Source organism: Lutjanus erythropterus, chromosome 6 (genome assembly GCF_056507025.1).
Source record: "Lutjanus erythropterus isolate fLutEry1 chromosome 6, fLutEry1.hap2, whole genome shotgun sequence".
Classification (NCBI taxonomy): domain Eukaryota; kingdom Metazoa; phylum Chordata; class Actinopteri; order Lutjaniformes; family Lutjanidae; genus Lutjanus; species Lutjanus erythropterus.
In genome coordinates, this window is record NC_139322.1 from 26,447,372 (window position 1) to 26,469,987 (window position 22,616).

Here is a 22,616-nt window from a genome sequence, read left to right on the forward strand (position 1 = left end):
AAAAAAAGCAAAAGCAATAGAATTGGATTTCCTTAAAAAATATAGTATCATATTCACTATATGAGTGCGTTTCTCGTTGTTTAGAAAAAACACCGCCTCCACATAAAAATGTAAATAAATGTATCTAAATATGTTTATTTTTAGAATAATTACTTAAAATAAGGTAGATAATGCTTTTATATTGGTATTTACTCGTAAAATATAAAAATGGAAATATTTTTGTGTTTAAAACAAAGCAGGTCCTTATCAGTGCCACAGAATCAATATGGAAGCAGCTCATTGGTTGGATTCACGTATGACGCGCAATGCGGAAGTGAAGCAGGCCGGAAGTGAGAGAAAAATGGCAGCTCGCAGGTGCAGCTACTCAGCTGTGCTGTTTATTATTTGTAGTTTGTCTGTATTAATTATCGCAGGTAGTCAAGAAACGACACTAACCGATGCTCAACATGCTACTGCGGCAGACAATCCACAAACAGTCACCGAAACAACGGAACAACCGGCCGAGCAGCCCGCGGTGGAGGAGCGGCGGTGGGAAGCAACTGAGGTTGTTGAAGAGACGACTCCGAATAATGCTGCAGCCGACAACCAGGACACTTCTGCACCTGAAACCGTGGACCTTTCACCGGTACCACAGCACAAAGACGATTTTCAGGAGGAGCTGGTCATCAGGCCGCTGCACTCAGGAGATATTTATGCCAGCTTCCAGTTCCGCACCTTGTGGGAGACTGACTTCATGAGAGGAAACAAAGGTGAGCTAACTGTTAGCACTCATTAAATATGCTGCCATTCATTTGGTAATATGTAAAGATTGTTTCACTGAATGGAAATTATAAAAGAAGTTATGGAATGTTAAAAATGTATACAAATCAAATGCGATATATGGGTAGAAATTAAGTTTTTTTTATGTTCAATGTCCATATTTTCAGAGGTTTCTTGATCTACTAGTGATTCAATGTGAAATTCAAACTCGGGATGCACCACAAATATTGGGCCCCCCAAAATATTGACGATATTGGCCAGTCATCGCATAGCAGCATATATTATGTGATAAATATAAGCTATAATAATTATCTATAATAATAATAATCTGATTTGACAGGTTATATCAAAACAGCAAAATGCTCTATAAAAGCTGAAGTATCTTTTTTGATTAACTTAACCAGGAAAACTAAATGAACATGTGAAGAGTATTTTCTTTGTTTTTGTTGTAATAGTGAAGTTAGATTTGGTTCAGTCAGAACTGAAATCTTAAATCATTCATCTTTGCTCACCACATGAGCCTTTCTTACCCATAGGTGTGCTGAAACTATGTTATATGAACCTATTTTAAAATACAAAATTGTTAAATTGTAGGTTATCATAGCAGTATCAGCCAATAGAAGCAAGTAATTATTGGTTATTGTATTGACTGAAGAAAATCTATATCATGCCTTCCTACTTAAATTTGACTTTATTTTCTCTTCTCACTGACATTAAAAGTTATTAAAAGTCTAAAATCTTAAATTGCAGCAACATCATTCTGCACAATGGCGAGTGTCTGTCTATGAATTAGTCACACAGTTTTTTAGGATTTGATGACACAGAAGTACTGCTGGTGTAATGGTATGAGATTTTCACAGTATGATAATGTCTCAGAATTTTTCAGTATGTGCGTATGCAGTATTGCACAATTAGTATATTTATCAGTTACTGTAACAATATGTCCTATATTTTTTTTTAAACCTAAATGGTAAAATTTCATACCCTACATAAGCAAATGTACATGGTATAGTAAGCATCAATTTTGAGACCATGGTACACACACACACACACACACACACACACACACACATACATTTGCTCACCATAATTCTAACAGTGTCATATTTGTATTATGTTTCTCAGTGTCCCACTATCGGCTCTTTCCCAAGTCTTTGGGTCAGGTCATCTCCAAGTTCTCAGTGCGAGAGCTGCACATCTCTTTCACGCAGGGCTACTGGAGGACCATGCAGTGGGGGCAGCCCTTTCAGCCATCCCCTCCTGGGGCTGAACTCTGGGTGTGGTTCCAGGACTCTGTGACAGAGTAAGTACTGTGCGGCCCTCTGGTGGCTGCAGAGCATCAGAGCTGAAATAAAGGTTCTGTATTTGTCGATTTATGAGAAATTGTTTATCTTCAAACAAGCACCATTTTCCCCACTTGTTTGCATTACTGGCCAGACATGGATGACTTTGACATCACCCAGTTCTGCTAGATTGATGGCAGAAAGTTTGAACCTTCTATAATTGATATCAGTCCTGCAAGAATTTGCAGGAAAATACTTTTTAGACACATAATTTTGCATCATCATACGAAGACAAATTGGCTTGCTTGCAGGGTGCAAAATTAAGGTTTTTGTCCACAGGCCATATGGCTAGTGAACATTCAAATTTTACCAGCCACTCAATGGATTGCCATTGTTTTTGGCTGGTGAGTGAAGCAAATTTACCAGCATTCAGCCAGTACTTATTTTGGACCCTACTTGCTTGATTTTTTTATGCCCGTGCTCAGACTGAAAACAGGCTCACTGGAAGTTGACAAAAGTCATGGGAACTGTAAATGTATGAAGGGAAAACTTGCTTCAGCAAAAAAGCAGAGAACCATGAGAATCCAAGTGAATTCCTTTAACACAGGGAGAAGAAGACAACATAGGGTTATGCATCTGCCGGGTAAATCTGACTCCTCTGTTAACCAGGAGAATGTGCAGTGAGTAAATTTTACTGTCCAAATAAATTGTTGGCTAGAGAAACAGTCACTGATGGTGTTGAATTTTGGAACACGATTATGCTTGGCACAGAGAAATGTTGGTTAACTGGTCTGTTTGCATGAATCAGTTAATGAAACGGTAAGATCTAATATAAACCCAAGTTAACCCTCTAAAAATAAACTGCAGGAACCCAAAGCAACGAGTGAAGATGAAGGGTTATATTTAGAAGGAATATTTAACAGGAATAAAGCTGAGAGAAAAAGACGGGTACTTACAGTTTTTCTCAGTCATTTTGGTACATCTCTCATATCAGAATTGAAATTCTCAGAACTACTTGTTCAGCCTCCACATCACCTAGTGACTTGTGCTGATCATAAAAGTGATTTCTCTTTCTTTTGAACAAATTACAAATGCATTGGTACATTCATGCAAATGATCATACAGATCATTGTGAGCTGTTTTCTGCATTATCAATTGCTGATGTCATTGATCAAAATGTTTTATCATTGTACTGTTTCTCTGTCTTACCCCCCAAAACATCAGTCAGGTTTCTACATGCAAAATAGTTGAACCAGTTGTCAAAATCTGCCATTTTTCAATACATTTCTTTTAGGTTTTTTCAAGAGATCTGCGACTGAGAAATATTGTAAAACAATGAAGAATTTGTCTGTTTTAATTACAAGAATATTTAAAGCTTTTAAAGCTGTATTCTAATTTCAATATAAATGGATGTAATAATATATAATAGATGTACACAATTCTGACAAATTCCAGAATGAAAAACTCAGAAATACATTTTCAATACAGTTTTATTCATATTTAGCTATATTCTAAAAGTGCTTAACTGTCTAGTTTGTAATTTTCATAAATTTTTTAATATATCCTAAAATTTTTCTTTTTAGTGTGGATGGCACGTGGAAGGAGCTGACAAATGTTTTGTCTGGGATCTTCTGCGCTTCATTGAACTTCATTGACTCCACCAACACAGTTCAACCAAGCGCGTCCTTCAAACCACTGGGTATAGGCAATGGTACAGAGAGGCTTCTTCCTTCTCCCTTTGCATTGTGTGAATTTCTCCAGTGATGAGCATTTATAAATTCGGTCAAAGATGCATTGCATTGGGATACATAAAGAATGATTTTGTTTTGTGTGTTGAACTTGAAGCGACGGACCACCGCTTCCTTCGCTACGCCACCCTCCCACGAGAGATCGTTTGCACTGAGAACTTGACACCCTGGAAGAAACTCTTGCCATGTGGATCCAAGGTAAGTGTCTGTGCGTCTGTTATTTATGTAATTTTAAAAAAACACACATGTATGATTCACACACTGATGTCAATTATCTTATATCTCAAACATCTCATATTAGGTAGAAATACTCAAGGTCAGATTTTCACTTTCAATGCTTGAATGTTGGTGGCCAGTGTCTAACTCAGTTTCTTCTGCAATTGTGCTTGCAGGCTGGTCTCGCTGTCCTGTTGAAATCAGAGAAACTCTTCCACAGCAGTTTTCATTCCCAGGCAGTGCACATCAGACCCATGTGTCAGGACTGGGAGTGCAAAACCACATCCTGGGAGCTGAGACAGACGCTGAATGTGGTCTTTGACCTGCACACCTCTGCACAGGGCAAACGAGGTGAGCAAAATGCACATCCTTCCTGCATTCAACCCACATTTAAATTTGGAGAGCCTGAAGTTTGTTGTGTTGTAGTAGAAAAAAAATGTCTCACTGTCCTTAGTTAACGTAAGCTGTTTGTTCCTTCAGAGTGGTCTCTGTTTAAGATGTTCTCTCGGACCCTCACAGAAGCTTGTCCTCTGGCCTCCTCCAGTAAAATCTACATCGACATCACAGACAACCCTCAGGTTTGAGTCCCTCATCATATGCCATCATCCACTCTAAATGCCTTCATGCAAATTTCACAGAAAGTAAAGAAACCTAAGTTTTAACTGTCAAAACTGTATCAAGGTGGAGATATTTAAAGGTTCCCTATGGAGTTTTTGACCTCTAGTAGCGTGTTATAGATGTTTATTTATGAGAGGAGGGTTCTTGTTTTGTTGATCTCATGCACAGACGCGAGGTATGCTGCAACGCACCAACACAGCAGTGATGAAGAAGTGCTGCTAGTAGGTAAACAAGGCAGTACTTAAAATACTTAATTAGAATATATTTACTGTAAAAAAAAAATCATAAAATTAGCACATAATGTTATCAGAGATCAAGAAAACTTGCCAAGTCGAAATACAGGCTTCTCTGACATCAAGAAATGTTCTATTCCGGGACAGAAGAACAGTTTGTTTTGGGGTTTTTTTGCCTGTTTCACGTTAATTAGAGTTCAAATTAATGTTGAATGTTTGCTTAATGTGTAAGTGTCTGGTTGAGTCATAACAAATCATTAATAATAGGAGCAGACGTTTATAACTGTTAAATTTAGCAACGTGTTAATGGAGTCTAATAGTCCAGAGTGTGTATTTTCAGAGCAGTGGCCTTTTGTTTTCAGGAGAACAGGCCTAGCTTCATTTTGACAAATATAAACAGCTGAACAACCTACAGCGTAGGACTCCTGGTCACTTGTTGTTGTCAATTTGAGATGTTGCGTACGTCCTGCACTTTTGCAGTGCTTCTGCAGCCTGCATGAGCTTCACTGAGTCTGGGGAGCAGGGGGTAGGAGGAAATAACTTGCTTCAACCATAGATGATATATATTGAATAGGATATCAACCTATTTATTTTACCGTCTATGGTTCCAACAAGCAATTTGGATTGCTGTTCTTATTTTTGTACATGCTGCTACATATTGCACCTTGAAAAATAGAATGTATCTTTGTTGTGCATCAGGGTGGAAATTTGTCTTTGTCTCAACAAACACAAAAAACAAAAACAGCAGTTAGCAGAACAAGGATATGATCACATGATACATAAAATATTAACCATCAAACATTAAAATCAGTTCATGTCATTTCTGTGGCTTAGACCTCATCATCACGATGGATAGATAAGAATATTGATGCCATTTGGGACAAAGGACCTCTTTAATACTGTTTCGGATGCCGGAGAGACTCTTTAGCGCCTCCCAGAGCTTAAAGGCTCAAACTGGCTGAAGAGAGTTTGGGAGCTATCTACCAGGATGCTCCTCGCCTTCTTCTTTGTCCTTCTTGTAAAAAAGTTAAGGCAAGGGTTTTTGGAGTTTGCCAGTTATTTTGCTTGTTGTTGACACAATTACAGAACCTCGGTGTTAGTCAGTAGATTTTGGAATTTGTGTACAAAATTATTGTTGAGGTGGTTTTGCAAATGCTGTTGGAGGAAGAAAATGCATTCAACACATTTATTAGAGCTCAAGCATGGACACACTGTTTAAGTGAGTAACACTGAACGTAAACATACATTTAAGAAAGCTCCAGTTAAATTAAAACACATGTAGAAGATTACCTGATTTAACAGGAAGCCTATGTATAGAGATCTGCAACATTCATTGGTAAGATAGATTCTTAATTATCTTTTCCCAAGGAAAGTTGTTGCTACAGTCTGTACAGACCCTCACATAAATACGTTATAATCCAGTGACACTTATTCATAACCATCACTGATAAATGTTAAATTGATGGTTAATTCAACTGTAGTTAATTGTCATTTCAGTAATGCTGTAATTTGTTCTATTATCATTAGTTTGTGTAATATAAAGTAACTAGTTTATAAATTATATATTGTATAATTGCTGAAAAGAGAAAATCATAATTACATTTTGATTGAATGAGTGATTTGTCAATGATTACCAAATGATTTGTAAACTTTTAAGAAATCATTACATAGAGACATGGATATTTGTAACACTTTGTTAATAGTTAATAATTAGTTTCTAAAAGGTCTAGAAACACTATTTGGATGTCTGTTATAAAGTTGAAATGGATGATTATAATACCTTAGGTGCACATGCAAAACTGACGCTAGGATACATTCAGTGTCGTAGTTTGAAGTGTAGGGTCACTGACGAAGCTGCCATATATGGTTATTGCAGAGTTGCAAATGTTTTTAAAAAAATAAATGGTTTATAAAGTGCATATAAACCTTGATGTTTGTTAACAGTAGAATATTAACAAAAACTTTTAATAAATTACCATTTATTACTGATAGTTATTATAAAGTGTTACCTATAAAACTCAATGTAATTACTTAAAAGACATCAGATGCATGAATATTTGCACCCACACACATGACCATTACTATTGTGTTTTGTTGAGTGATGCAATCCTCCTGCCGTCCTGCCCATTTTCAGGCCAGCTAAGAGAAATCTAATGTCGTTTTGCAGGGGGAGCAGTTTGAGATAAGCCCGGCCACTCCCCTGCTGAGCCAGGCAGTGGTATTGGGGGACAGACGAACCTTCTCCGTCTATGATCTGACCCAACAAATCACCTTTGGCACTGTGCGCTCCCTCAACCTGCTGATCCGCTGGAAATCCAGCGAGGGTGAGTGAGAACAGCAGAACAGGACAAACAGCGTGGTGTAAGAGGCTGGACACATGCTAGTCTTAACAATTAAAAGCAACAAGAGAAACTATGAAGGAGTTAACAAAAATGTATCAGCTGCATCTGTTCTGCCCCTTGACAATATTCAATAATGTTTTTTCGTTTTTTGATCACTGAATCTGCAGTTTGTTTCTTTTGCAACCTGCTGTGTGTTTTGGGACAGAAACTCTTGAACAAGCAGCATCTGAAGTCACTTTCAGATTGCAACATGTGTGACCATTTTTAGGAAACATTTTTTCAAGCCAAAAAAGCAAACAAGAAAACACTAGACTGTTGTGTTTTGTACCAAAGCAACACTGTCCCTGTTTGTTCCTGTTATATAATCCCCTGGTAATTTGTCAAACATTAGGGTGACACTTATTCAGTAACAGATGTTTTTAACAAAGACAAGAAGGGAAACATACAGGAGGCCTGATTTGCAAACAAAGCACAGTCATACATCTTATTCTACAATGTTTAAATTTAAACATCAGCTGCAATGTTTCCCACAAAGTCTACTATTAACCTCCTTGTACAACCTGCAGGTGACATGCTGCGTCCCCTGCTCCATGCTGAGCGTTACGTGGCTGGTTACGGGCTGCAGACGGGAGAGATTCACACGCTGATGTACAACCACCACCCATACAGGTCTTTCCCTGTGCTGCTGCTGGACTCGGTGCCGTGGTATCTTCGTCTCTACATCCACACCCTCACCGTCACCAGCAAGGGAAAGGACAACAAGCCCAGTGAGTCACTTTAGAAAGCACAGAGGGATGCCTGTGCATACAAGATTTAAACCAGAGTCAGAAATGGACAAGTACACATGTGCCAAATGCTGGAATATTTTTTTTTTCTACAACTGACAACAATGAGTAAAACTGGGTTTCTAAGCAAAAAAGTGGCTTGTAACTGTACCACATGCAGACGTGTGTGATAAAATCAGTTTGAAAGAAAACACTGCAATGTCTTTGAATTGCGTTCATATAGTTGTGGTCAAAAGTTTACATACACTTGTAAAGAGCATGTATGACAGTTTTGAGTTTCCAATGATTCCTATAACTTATGTGATTGAAACACGTCATTCATTTTTGTTCTTTCATAAATTTATTACAAGTCTTCTGGAAATATGACACAATCTGCCGGGTCAAAAACGGATACAGAAATATTAATATTTGGTTAAATGTCCCTTGGCCATTTTCACATCAATAGGGCACTTTTGGTAGCCATCCACAGTTTTCTGGTTGTATCTTTAAACACTCCTCCTGACAGAATTGGTGCAGTTCAACTAAATTTGCTGGCTTTCTGACATGAACTTGTTTCTTCAGCACAGTCCACAGGTTCTCGTTGGGTTTAAGTCAGGACTTTGGGAAGGCCTGTCTAAAAATGTATTTCTTGCCTGGGTGATTCTCTTGTTGGCATACCAAACTGTGTCCAAGACACAACCTTCTGGCTGATGATTTTAGGTTTTTCTGAAGAATTTGGAGGTAATGTTCCCTCTTATTTATTTCATGTACTTTCTGTAAAGCAGCAGTTCCACCGGTAACAAAACAGCCCCAGAGTATAATACTGCCACCACCACGCTTGACAGTAGGTGTGGTGTTCTCTGGGTTAAAGGCATTACCTTTTCTCCTCCAAACATATTTCTGGTCGTTGTGGCAAGTAGTTCAGTGTTTTTTCATCTGACCACAGAACTTTCCTTCAGAGGCCTTTTCTTTGTCCATGTGATCAGCAGCTAATTTCTGTCGAGCCTTCAGGTGGATCATGTGTAGTGGATCATAATCACTCACAAGTAGTGAAGAGGCCATGGCACCAAGACAATTTGGTTAACACAACTTTCTACATTAACAAAAGTGATAATTCACGTTGCTGTATGTGTATTTTTGACCCAGCAGATTTTTATCATGTTAAAAAAAAAACTGTAATAAATTTATGAAAGAACCAAAGTCATGATTGTTTCTTGCGACAAAGACACATGTCTTTCAATCATTCCATCACAGAAAATTAAGAGTAATAGGAATCACTGGAAACTCAAAACTGCTGTGATATACATGCTCTCTACGTGCTCTTAAAGTGTATGTAAACTTTTGACCACAACTGTACATAGTATCAAAAATAACCAAATATTATCCTTGTCAGAACATTTCTGAGTTATGCAGTGCAAGTTATCAGAAGTTATTTTTGGATAAGGAAAACATACTTATATGGCTGCATTTATCATTCTTCCCATGGACACAGTGAATAAACATCTGCACTAACACTGTGAAAATGATATTACTTAAATATTTGTCAACTAATTTTGGTTCCTCTTCATTCTTATTAATTTATGTGACTAAAATTATGGGGGGAACAATATTAAAGCATTATTCATTCAGTTTAATAAAAGAACATAATATGAGTATAGGTACCACCAGTTAGTTAAATTCCTCTTTGGGCAGAGATATTTGACAGTGGTATGTTGTCCAACTTCCTGCGTAGGAGTGTGGCCACAGTGTAAATGTAAAAATTTGCTTAGGAAAATCCCAAATTTAAAGCCTCGTTGGCTTAAGATTCCAAATGGGAAATGAAGTTTGAAAGTGAAAAATCTACAGAGAATTCTGTGAATTTTAGTCTTGAAAAGTATGGATTTTTGTAATGGCAAATGTGTAGGAACCCTCATAAATCCACTCATAACTGGTTACTTTTTGAGATTATATAAATCAGATCAGCCTTATATACATAAAAAAAGTAATAGCGAAGTTTTCCAGAGCTTGGTTTTATGTTCCAAATGTTAGTTTAACACACCACCTGCCTTGTACGTGCACAAATTAATTCTTTCTTGCAGCCAAACTTTGTAAACTATGATCTGGATACATTTCTTTTTCTAAGTTAGTTTGCATTGCTGTGATCATAGATCACACAGACCCACCCATGGCTGTTTCTGCCCAATATTCTAACATTTTAACTGCAACTAAATGGTCAACAATCTCATGATAAGTAATTGTCTTGCAATTATGTTAACTGGTAGCAAATACCGCTTTAAAGAGAAGAGGCTGGTTCACTGTTTTTCCATTTCTAATCTTGTGGAAAGTGTTTCTGCTGTGGAAGTGCTTTGTGTACCTGTGAAAATAACATTTTTGAGAAAGGATAATAATGCACTACTATTGTAGTATGTTTTTTTTTGTACTGCTGTACATTTCCAGTTTCCCTACAGGAATTATTGTTTTTATGTAATTCCATGCAGGTGCTTCTTTTCACCAGAGGGAGGAGAACATGAGTCATATTTTGTGTGATTAAGCTGTAGAAGATGTTTTTGTTGGTCTACCTGTCTATCTTGGTGTTTGGTTTCTGCAATATTATATGTAGATTTTATTATATAAGTAGTATTTATGCAGTATTGTCACATTTTATCATATGTTTATTTAACTTAGAGCTACAGAGTAAACTACAAAGGGTTGTGGTTAAACATTAAAACAGTTTATCAGTGGTCATTCATGTTTTTCTTCCTCTGTCAGGCTACATCCACTACCAGCCGTCTAAGGATCGTGTGAGGCCCCACCTGCTGGAGATGCTCGTTCAGCTTCCTCCCAACTCTGTCACCGAGGTCACGGTGCAGTTTGAGAGGGCTCTGCTCAAGTGGACAGAATACACTCCTGATCCAAACCATGGCTTCTATGTTGGGTATGCATGTAGAGTTGCTGGAAAAAAAAGAAGATGCACATATGTTGCTTCTCATGTCCCTTCAAAATTTATAGCTGTTGTATGATTTTTGAGGGGTTTAAGAAATCTGTGAAAAATCTGTGAAAGGTTTTATTTTGGGGTCCTTTGCATTTATTGTTGGATTTTTCATTTCTTTATGACATTCAAAATAACAAAAATGTGTTTCTTCAACACTTAGGTCCTCAGTTATCAGCTCTCTTGTACCAAGCGTTGTCGCCATGGATACAAACAGCACTTGGGAACGCCCACTTTTCAGCAGCTTGTGAGTATAGAGTTGTTTGTTTTCTGAGCAAATTACCTGTTGCTGCTGATCATTTGTGCGTTGTTTGAAAAGTCAAATCACATTTCCCATCTTCCTTCAGTTTTCCCTGTAAAGAGGAGTCCAGCTATTTTATGCGCGTCTACACGGAGCCTCTGCTGGTCAACCTGCCCACTCCAGACTTCAGCATGCCTTATAATGTCATCTGCCTGACCTGCACCGTGGTGGCTGTGGGCTACGGCTCCCTCTACAACCTACTGACCCGCAGCTTCCAGATAGAAGAGCCCAGTCCAGGACTGGCCAAGCGGATAGCCAACATCATCCGCAAGATGAGGGGCGTGCCGCCACTCTGAGGCTGGACACGCTGCCAACTGGCTCTACTTTTAGAAATGAAGTTTTCCCTTTGTTGAAACTGCTGGTTAACATGTGATATTCAGGGAAGGACTGAGTCAAACACTGGTATGAATGTTTTTATAACTTGAAGGTTCTGGTTTGTATTCAGGATAATTTCCTGCAGGTGAAGGACAATGCAAGAAAATGAAGACATTTGTCTACTTGGATGGAAAGTCAGCAGACTTTAACAAGCAGAGGGAACCAAAGCTGTGCAGTGTGTTGTGATGGTAACTGGATCACAGTGTTTTTGGTTTGATTGTTTGTCTTTTGTGGATGTTTGAAGCCACTACTACAGCACATTATAATATAGCCACGATGTCTCTGGCATTTTGTTGCTGTGAGGAAACTGTGGTTAAATTTCCACAAATATGAGGCTGATGGCCTCGGAGCTCGGATGGAAAAAAGATGATAACCTTTGTTCTCATACTGCATTCCTGACCTGTTGATTATCTGTCTGCCTGGAAAGATAAACTAACTCCGTCAGAATGTCATGTATCCTAAAACCTCAGTTATGTCAGGATTTTAAATAACTTTTAAATACTGGCTTTCCCACATCCAGCCATAAATTTAAATTCTATCAAAGTGTAACCGTAGATTATTCAGAAGCATGCCCATTTTATTTAATAATTCCTGATTCTTTTGTATTTTCTAAAACATGATATAGTAGTTTTAATATATGAAAAAGAAATACATGCCCACAAAAGTCCTAAAAAGTTACCAAAACATTTTTTTTCTTTTGTAGGTCAGAGATAAGCATGAGAAATACGATCACGTCTGGATCTACCAGTTCTATATAAGACAAATGTCCCTCTTACCAAACGTTTTTTTTGCACATATTGATTGCTGAATGCATGCTTGAATGTTAATTGCGGCTGTCTGCTGATGTCTTCAAAGCTAATTGTCCTCAGTCTGTTGGGTTCTTAACTTATTCATTCATCAGTTCAATGCCGTTTCAGTGTGTCTTTGAACAAACGTAAGTCTGTCATTATTGAAATTAGGGCTGCCATTACCAGTTATTTTCATTATCGATTAATCTGTGAATCATTTTCATGATTAATGGCTAAGTTGTTTGGTCTATAAAATGTTCTCCAAAAGCCAAGATGACGTCCTTAGATGTCTTGTTTTGTCCACAACACAAATATATTCAGTTAGAGGACGAAAGAAACCAGAAGATATTCACATTTGAGATGCTAAAATCAGAAACTTTGTACATTTTGCCTTAAAAAATGACTCAAACGATTAACTGTCAAAATGGTTGGTGATCAATTTATCGACATATTGTTTCAGCTCTAATTGAAATTACCTTCTGCTACCATGAAATACTACCATGCAAGAGCAATCCTGTCCTCTGTTATGCTTGTCTGCCTAGAAGCCCGTTCTCTACCACTCCCTGTGAAAAAGTGTGCTGAATGGGAATGTCTGAAGTCATTCTGTGTGTGTGTGTGTGTGTGTGTGTGTGTGTGTGTGTGTGTGTGACAACTTACAATGTTCTTTATTGCCTTTTCAATAAACTGATAAACATCTTTTTGTCATTTTATTCAAATTGCTCGCTGTGAGAGGAGGTCCACTGCTCTAAACTGAACCAGAGCTGTGTTAGTTCCCACTGAGTGCCCACATTTTTGTGTAAACAGACTTGGCCCCACTTCTGGCAGACTCTGGGAGAACAAACACAGACGTCTCTGTATTTGGCCGGTCAGCGATTCTCACCCCTGCACGTTTGGCAACAACATGGAACAAAAACAAAGGGAAAAAAAAAGCAGCATTCCACATATGATGTTCATATCTGGTGGCAAACTATGTTATCTCTGCAAGAAAGTGGACCTACACCACAGAGACAGCTGCGCTGGCTCAGACCCTCAGTCTGTTTCAATGATAAGTGGCTTGTCACAACTCACACTGACATATGTTTGTGATTAGCTTGATACATACAGTTTTAGTCACGGTGACACTTTTGTAAATTATAGAATTAAATGTGTCTGTTTTATATAAAAAGCACTTACAGATAAGTGAGGTTGTGGTGCAGCAGTGTAGAAATCTTGGGGCAGCAGACGTTCTTGGCCACCTCTTTAAATAGTCTCGTTCTCTGCCAGTAAGCACTTTCCATTCTTGGCATATTTCATCATTTGTTTTTTCAGCCAAGCTCTCGCCTAAAAAGCTCATAAAAGAGACCGGAGAAACCAGAGACCTATAACCAGTAAGGTGATAAATACATACCACTTTTCTAGTTTCTCAAAACATGTTTTATTGGTTGAAATACAAAGAAAAGTAAATTGTTTCATACACTCAAACTCTACAAGAAACAGATATATAAGTACAGTACATTTTTCATCCATCAGAATATACTAGAGTATGCAGTATTACTACTCATACAGAGGGGCAGATCTAAAAAAGTATGCAAAGGGTGACTGAGACTTTAAGGGGTGGCTATATACATACATATATATATGTATACATATGTCGACTTTGCACACTATCACATAAATCAGTATTTGCTTGGAAAAGCAAAATTAAGATATTTTACTTCAAAAGCCTTACATCATCATGGCACATGAGTAAGGATTTAATAGAGAATTCCAAAGGTGGCATTAGATATCAAAAAAATATTTTATTTCCAAATCTTTAGACATTTTTCCAAATACATCTTTTTTTTTTTTTTTAAATCACTTAACTTAAAATGTGTCCAGAACAGATATTAAATTATATCCATTATAGTCTCATCTCTTGCTGCATTCACTTGAACCAACCCCAACTTTTCATCTATATATTTTGAATTATAACTGCCCAAAACTGGGGTGACAGCTGCGGTGGCAAGACACCCCATGCTACCCCTCTAGATCAGCCCCTGCTTATATTTGATTACTTAAGGTGTAAACTCATCAGGTTCAAATACAAATGCACTGCAGGTGTTTTGAAGGCTAAGAATGGCACCCTACCGACTAGTTTCCTCCTGACTGTCATAGTAACCAAACAGCACATCATTCTACAGTTCTTACTTGCAAATGTAGATTATAAAAAAAGTATTCACAAGAAATGTGTGTACTTAGAGTACATGCACATACAATGTCTCCCTACTATATTAATTTACTTTCTCCCCCAAATAATCAGACTTTGTGCAAACCAGTGCTCAAATGTTGGACCAAAGTGTGCCACTGTGCTGAGCTGAAAAGGTAAAAGTGAACATGATACAGTTTCTCATTGCTTAATCTTTTTTTTGTGTCGCTGAAACCAAACAAGTGCATACATGTAACTGAGCTGCTGGGTGTCCAATCAGCAGGGCTCACTGCACGCGTGGCCACAGGTTGTCTTGCAGCACTTCTGCTCTCCTGGACACTGACCGTCATGGTAGCAGTACTCAGCACACATGGGGGTTCCCTGAGGCAGAGCACAGCGGCCCCGCTTCACTGTGGCACACCAAAGACAAAAACACACTCAGTTACAGAATACACACATTGATGTGATCACACAAACCCTGGTGGAGCCACATATCGAACCTGTGTATGGTGCAATGCACTCATGTCCACATCCATTGTGGCAGCACTTCTCATTACTGGGGCAGTCGCTGTCATTAGAGCAGAATTCAGCACACAGTCCTGCACCCCAGCGCCTGCGAGGACACACTCCTGGCTTAGCTGAAGGGACAAGAGACATGAATACATACAAAGGTGGCTAAAAGTTAAATTATCAACACGTCTTTTGATTGGAAGGGACTTTCTGTTGTCCATCCATGGTCAGTTCAGTCACTAAGGTGGTTTAACCAAAGATTTAACAGCTGCCTATTAAGAGAAAAAAAGTTCAACTTTGTAGCTCATACTGAAAGCAGGAGGGACACAGACAGCTCCACAGTCAAAGACACAGCATTTGTGGTCTGCAGGACAGTCTTCATCACACACACAGCCCTTATGTGATGGGACAACATTAAGGAGACGTGGGCAGTGGCCTGGTTTTGGGAGAATCGCTGAGAGAAAGAAGCAGTGAAGCAGAAAAAGAGAACTGGGATTACATTAATGAAGGTGTCTGGCTGCCAAATCACTTGGTTGTGGAATGAAACAGGCAAACATGCACTTTTTTTTCCAGAAGTAAACAGTAAATTGGCAGATTATACATTAGATTAAACACATATCTGAGTAAAACATACGTACCTGTTAAATTGCCAACAGCTTCAGCAGCAAAAACTAAAGCACTGAGTGTTAAAACCAGTGCACAAACCACAGACCAGTGTTTCTCCATGTTAACTTCTTGCTCTCAAGAATGTACTCCTGTTTGGACAAATATCCCAGTACACAATCTGAGCAGCCCAGTCACAGGATGCTGGGTCCTTGTGCCTGTAGAGTTACATTCCCTCTCTGCTTTCAGAGCTTTTTGATTGGATGTGACAGCAGACAGTGTCCCCAGTCAGCAGCCTCTTATGGAGTTTGTTTAGGAATTAATGGTGGACAGTATATTTTTTTAATTATGTTATGGTTTTTGAATCTTTGATGCAAAAGCAATCATCTGTATTTCACTGTGACAAAAACGAGAAACCTCAAAATCGTTCTTTAAAATAGCTTTGTCACAGAAAAGCTCTGGATTACTTAAACCTTCAACATAGTCATACCTGCAATGTGATTATTGCAGCAGTTCTGTAAGGGTTGTGGAGACAATTCAAGTACAGCATAACATAATAACAACATTTGTAGTCTTAGACAAGTTATGGTAGATAATGATGATGACAGTTTTATGGATAAATCATCTGTTGCAGCTGCTATTATTATCTTTGTCAGCCTTAACAGGCTAAAAAAAAACAGTCATTATGTGTTCACCCTCATGCTGATTGAAGGTCAGGTTTAGGGTTTTAATTCACAAAACTCTGCTGGAGTTTTTGTTTGACAGGAAATCAGTGTTGCAGAATCTCCCAAATAATTTAAATGACTGCTAAACAGTTTTCAAATTTAAAGAAAACAACTGAAAAAACAAACAAACAAACAAAAAAACAAAACATAAAATGCCCCCATACTGCTTCTCTGGTGTAATCCAAGACTTCTTAAATCTGAACATGCCAAGTTGCCTTGAAAGACATCATTTACACCACGTTTTTAGCCTGAATCTTCACCGTCGATCCTCAGCTCGGAGCCACATTCACATGTGCGCGTCCACCATCTGAACTATCCCTTTAAGTCTGGAGGGGATTGTGCGATCACTTGCATGTGTGCGTGTGTGTATGTGCGAATATACGTGCGTGTGAGTGCGTGACCACAACAACTGGAGCTTGTCTGCAGCTTATTATATAATATATTTTGTTCACATTCATGACTCTATACTGAATATCTGTGAGTCACAATTTTTGGAAAAACCTTGAGGAGCCTTTATTTTGCCTCCACATGAGCGACAGCTGTGACCACAGGTGTTACATTTTCATCATCACATTCTTGCGAACCTCAAGAGCGCCTTGAGGGAATTTCTTCAAACTTGGCACAAATGTTCACTTGGAGTGAAGGATGAACTGGTTAGATTCTGGTGGCTAAAGGTCAAAGGTCACCGTGACTTCATGAAACACATTTTTGGCAATAACTCAAAAATCATACGCTAATTACTACAGATTTCTAATAGGAAACGTTCAGTGCTGGAGAGTAACTACTTACATATTAACTGGTTTCATGTAATTACATTATAAAACAAATGTAATTGTAATCCATTATAGTTAAAGATACATGACTAATGAAAATGTTGGTAAATACAAAGGGATTACATCCAAATGTTCTTTTTGTGTTACGTGACTGAGATCTACACTCTGCTGAGTGACCACTTCTAGTTGGTCATGTTTCTGCACTTCACCTTAGTGCTATTCTTTTAAAATTATAACTTAATGCAGTTACATTAATGTGGCTGCACTTCACCAGCATTTCATATGTTATAATGTTTCTGTCTGTGTTGCCTTATTTTCTGTGCTGTGGTTTCAATTGATCATTTTATGCAAAAATATCACCCGATTTAACCTCGATTTGCGGGTTTTAGTTAACATTATGTCATGCAATTAATTGTTCACTCTGGATAGTATTTGACAGAGGAGAGTGATTGTATTCTTCCTTTCCAAACACTCCTCTGCAACATGATCTCAGTGTTCACAGTCTGACTCTGTATTGCCATCTATTGGTATAATCAGGAGTTACATGTGAGCTGTTAAAGTTATATTCTCACACATTAAAAACACTGTTAGTGTTTTGGTTATGTCCTTAACAAGACAACACAGCTGTTTCTAAAACACATTGTACGCTCATATTCACGATGTATTTTAACAAGTTACCTGTCTCAAAATTGAGAAATGACAAGTTTAACTGTGGTGATTATTTTCACACTACTTGTCCAAGTATTTTCTGTCTTAAATGGTACCTTAAAACTTTGGATGACACTTGTCAAAACAGGTTTTTAGGGACCATTCAGGTTCATTTTCAGTGAAACTATTGCTCTTCCCAAATGAAGCCTAATATGCTGACCATTTTGAGGAGAGGGAGACAATTATACTCTTACAAAAAGAGCTGCTCTCATAAAATCTAGATTCAAAGAAAGTTTCATAAGCCATTACACCTTCCTTGTGACTCAGCTGTGTGTTATTGTGTTTCATTCACCATCTTTTGTTTTCCTTCTTACTTTTTATATAGATCCCTGTGTCGCATGTCTTCTTCTGTCATGTGTATTTTTGTATCTTTACTCATTTCTTTCATCTGTCGTCACAGCTCTCATACTGAACAGTTGCAGACAGTAGTTTATATCTCTTCTGACTCTTCTTTTCTTGTGTCTGGTGTGGATGAAATCTGACTTCTGTCCCAGAGAACATAAAAACAACACTGTGCCTATTAATGTACCTGATAGTGGCACATTAATGAGATAGTCTGCACAATTACATTTGGTTTCTCCACAAGACAGTGTGTATTTGATTTCAGTTGAGTTTGGCCGAGCACCCTGTGCTGTGAGACCGGAGTGTCTATCTGATTCAGTCCCCTGATCCTGATAAGGTGCTGCCAATGTGCACGTAATCTACTGTGCTGTGTCACGGTGCACCAGCCAGTACAGGACAAACAGATTAATGAAAGGGCCGGCCAAAAAAAGTTTTCATTTCAGCAAAAAATAGTTCCAATGAAAACTGTTCACAATGATGACTGAGTGACAAAGACACTAATTCTGATAAGACCTGCTGTAAATTGTTTTAAATGCTGTGAAAAAACATTCACCTCCACTGTATTCAGATCTGTTAGTGTTGCTTACGTAAGAGCACTAATACCACAAATTAAAATACTCCATTAAAATTAAAATCATTAACACATCAGCAGCATTTTAATGTTGTAGAAAAAGTTAATTTAAATGACTCTGTAAATTTTGGATAGATGAATCTTTATCAGTGCATCACACTCAATAGTGGGGATTAGTCAGTTACATCAAATTAAACCAGCAGTTTAACTATATTTTGCAGTAGCTTGCTGGTTCATACTTCCATAGTGAATCAAGAAGATAATCACGTTTGCTTGTACTCTTTGTTTTCATTTTTGTGTAGTTTACTATTGAAACTAAAACAATTTGGGCCATAAAAGGAAATTAATTGTAATTATAAATTAATTATTTCTTTTTACTTAACCATTCCTTTTGGACAGTTTTGGACCAGCCCCGCCCCCGTGAAGGCATGTCCAGACCGCCATCACCACAAACCTGACCTGTGAAGTGACTATGCTTTCAAATTGGCTGTCCCAACACTGGTCATATTTTATTAACTGATCACATATTTTGTAGGCAATCTAATCTGTATGTAACTATAGCTGTTCAATAAATGTAGTGGAGTAGAAAGTATATTTCCCTCTAAAATGTACTGTGGTGTGTATCTCCGATTCCTGTCAATCCACAGTGCACACACACATCATGCACTCATCAGATGGCTGCAACCAGCCAGAGAGCAGACAGGAAAGAAGGAATGAAGAAAATAGTGTTTATTTATGTAAGAACTACATATTTACATTTAAAAACTGACAAATTGTTATTATGATTTCCAAATCCCAACCGCTCCCTTTGATTTTTTCTCTTGTTCCATCACAGTCAAGTGATAAATAGTAAAATAGACTGATTTGCACCTTTACTGAACTGCAGTACTCAGATAAAAGCAACTTAGATACAGTCCAAACCTTCAGAAATCACAACGACACAGGAATTGTGTGCTATAACAGCCCAGCTGTCCTTACACACTGTATCCTTATTGTCTCTGTAGACTGGTATGAGAACAGCAGTGCTCTAATCAGGGTGCAGTACCATGCATCACCTCTGGGTGGGGGTCTCACCTCGAAGATCTCAGCAGCCTGGGCCTGTTTTTTAATCCATTCATCCCACAATCTGAACATTATTACTGAAGTCAGATAAGTTCTATAATGAAACGTGATTACAGCTGCACAGAAATCACCTCCTCACAACAGACACAGATCAGTTTAATGTGATTATGTATCTTTACGTCAAAATGATAAAATCTGATAATATCTTACATTTCTTGGGTCAAAATCTGATCTTTTTTGGTAAAATATATCTTTTTGAGTGTCTCTCAGATGTTGCAATGTAGTGTAACTATGTAAATGTATTCTGTCTGACTTTGATTTGATTGACAGCTATCCCCCAAACTCTCAAACAGGGAGAATCCAGAGGGTTATTATACAGGGTGCAGTGAGCAGTGAGGAGTAATTTTACCCCCAGGAGCGGAAAGGCCATGCAATTTACATGTCCAACTGCATTGCTTATAGCCAGCTCAGTAGCCAATGGGATCGTAGCTGTGAGCTTTTTATGATTTAATATCTGTTATTTTCACACACTATCTGACATATCTGACACTTGCAAGGGTGTCTTTTCAAATACCTGTCTGCTCAGAGCACATGTATACGTACACAAGGTTACTGTTTTTTCATATTTTGCTGTTTTATATATATATTTTATGTTGCATTCTCACCACACCAAACCTTATAGGAACACCTTGCTCCCGCTCTCTCCCCTCCCTTTCCATTTCCCCATTTTCCATTTTTTTTTTCTTTTTTTCCTCTTGTCCTTGGGAATTCAATCATGGAATAATGTTGCTGGAAACCTTTCCTCTATGTATTCATGTAACAAGGCTGGGCTACTGGGTGTTATTGTATGTCCTTGAAATGATGTAGATGCTATCAGTTTCACTGCTAGCTGTGAATGTTGAACATGTGAATGAGGTGGGAGAAAAAAAACGATGGTTCAGTATGACTGTAAGTGAAAGTTAGAGCACGTGTAGCGATGACTGAAGTTGTGGGAAAATGTTGAGTTTTAAAATAAGGCAATCTTCCCGTTTTTATGGTCTCCTTGTGCCTTTTCTATTGTCGCAGGAGACAGGCTCGTAGATGGAAGATGGAGATGAACAATAGCAAACTGATACGCTTGCATAATAGAAGCAAGGAATAGGAAAATATGGCTGACATGAAGTAAAATGAAGACGTGTCAGCAAGTATTAATAGTTGACTGCAGTTTTTTAGCATGACTGGCTCTCTAAAATTCAATATCTACCTCTTGTGTGACACCTTAAAGATGACAGCAAATATTAAAGTGAATTATGCTTTTAAGGTCATTGGAAAATAGCCACACGTCTTTTAAAGAGATGTTAAATGAATAGAAAACACCCTTTTCCAAAAATAACACTGTAACATAGTGTATTTCAGTAGTAGCTTAAATTATGTAATGTTTTAAATGAGTTTCATTCAGCTTTCTGTTTTGTTATGGCACGCTACTTTTGTGGATTATTACAGCTTGAAATGACATCCTGTTCTCTGAACCTTCTTTTCTTATTTTAGTAAAAGCAGGTACGTTAAGTTTCTCTTAGTTCCGTGCGTCCAGTGTCATGGCCTCCACGTCTCTTCCAGATTTTCTCTGTGCAGTTGAGTCACCATTTTCTCTTTTATTTCTTGAGACAGAATTATATTTTGTGATCAAATAATGTATTATGTCAGACATAAAATGGTCCACTTGACTTGGTTAAACTATGTTGTTGATGTTTTGGTAAACTCACTGAACCAAAGTAGCTAATGTTAGCAATTATATTAATTATATTTAACAAACTAAAATAATGCACCAAGGTTAGGCAACAATAAAAAAGACTACTTTTCCTTAAACCATTACATTGTTAAGGATTTAGTTTTGGGTAAAGCAAATAATTGAATTGGAGAAACATTTAAGTAACTTATAATTTGAACTTGACTGTGACTGCAAATAACTTGACTGTAAGTTTTAAGCTGAGCTGAAGCTGAGCAGCGAGAGGACATCGCTGGGAAAACCAGAAAGCATTTTCTTCATAAAACATGATTTAGTTTCACTCAAATCAGTGAATAAAGTCATTACATTGTGGTTTTGTACAAGTTATAACGTTCTGGTTTTTTGTTTACAGTAATGTTAACCAGTGAGGCCTGAGATATTTTCTTTCCCAGGATGGAGAAATCAAGTTTGAATATTTAATGTGCATGAAACATTGTTAATCAAATTGTACCGAACAGACGTTTTTGACATCAAACCTTTTAAAGACCACACGAGGAAGTGGCCGCTACTCACACATTAATCAGAAAGATGCTAATCAGAAAGATGAATTGATAGATATATGACTATAAGATGGCAATAAATTGACATGGGCCACTGAATATAAGATGGGATGGTTATCTTCTTTGGTGAGAGCCTTTTCAAAGGTGATAAGGAAAAATATTCGTTATTCCATATTTGCTTTGCTGGCGGGCATGAAATGTCAGATAGCAGTGTTGCTGTGCTACTCTGAGTAGCACACTTTATGAACAGTCAGACACGGGGGCTTAGTGGCCAAAACAGAGGACGTTTATTCAAGTGACTGGGGTTTGAGTCCCAAGCATGTGGATTTTCTCTTCTGTCTTTCAACTGAGAAATTTGGATGTAGTTATTTAGTGAAGCTGCAAAGTGACAATAGGCTATTATTTGCACTTTGTGGGGGACGAAAAATGTCACAGTTGCAAATCTCGCCGAAATATGGGCTAAATGTGAACGTGCAGTCAGTGTCGGTAAACACGAAC

At 37.9% G+C, this 22,616-nt stretch overlaps 2 protein-coding genes across 3 annotated transcripts; one reads left to right on the forward strand and one right to left on the reverse strand.

Annotated features, from left to right (window-relative positions):
- Window positions 1-313: 313 nt before the first annotated feature.
- pigt (phosphatidylinositol glycan anchor biosynthesis, class T) lies at window positions 314-11,740 on the forward strand. Its single transcript, XM_084721425.1, has 11 exons — window positions 314-749; window positions 1,885-2,062; window positions 3,626-3,753; window positions 3,888-3,988; window positions 4,183-4,357; window positions 4,487-4,584; window positions 7,025-7,181; window positions 7,766-7,966; window positions 10,712-10,877; window positions 11,095-11,178; window positions 11,279-11,740. Exons 1-11 carry the CDS (start codon window positions 341-343, stop codon window positions 11,526-11,528), a joined length of 1,947 nt encoding a protein of 648 aa, XP_084577551.1. The 5' UTR covers window positions 314-340; the 3' UTR covers window positions 11,529-11,740.
- Window positions 11,741-14,250: 2,510 nt separating this feature from the next.
- On the reverse strand, window positions 14,251-15,862 carry wfdc2 (WAP four-disulfide core domain 2). Of its 2 annotated transcripts, XM_084720022.1 has the most exons (4): window positions 15,708-15,856; window positions 15,380-15,523; window positions 15,060-15,197; window positions 14,252-14,969 (listed from the first exon to the last, which is right to left on the reverse strand). In XM_084720022.1, the coding sequence occupies exons 1-4, from the start codon at window positions 15,793-15,795 to the stop codon at window positions 14,836-14,838; spliced, it is 504 nt and encodes a 167-aa protein (XP_084576148.1). In that variant the 5' UTR covers window positions 15,796-15,856; the 3' UTR covers window positions 14,252-14,835. The 2 variants fall into 2 exon arrangements, with proteins under 2 accessions (XP_084576150.1, XP_084576148.1); XM_084720024.1 differs by lacking the exon at window positions 15,380-15,523 and having other exon boundaries at window positions 14,251-14,969; window positions 15,708-15,862.
- Window positions 15,863-22,616: the final 6,754 nt, after the last annotated feature.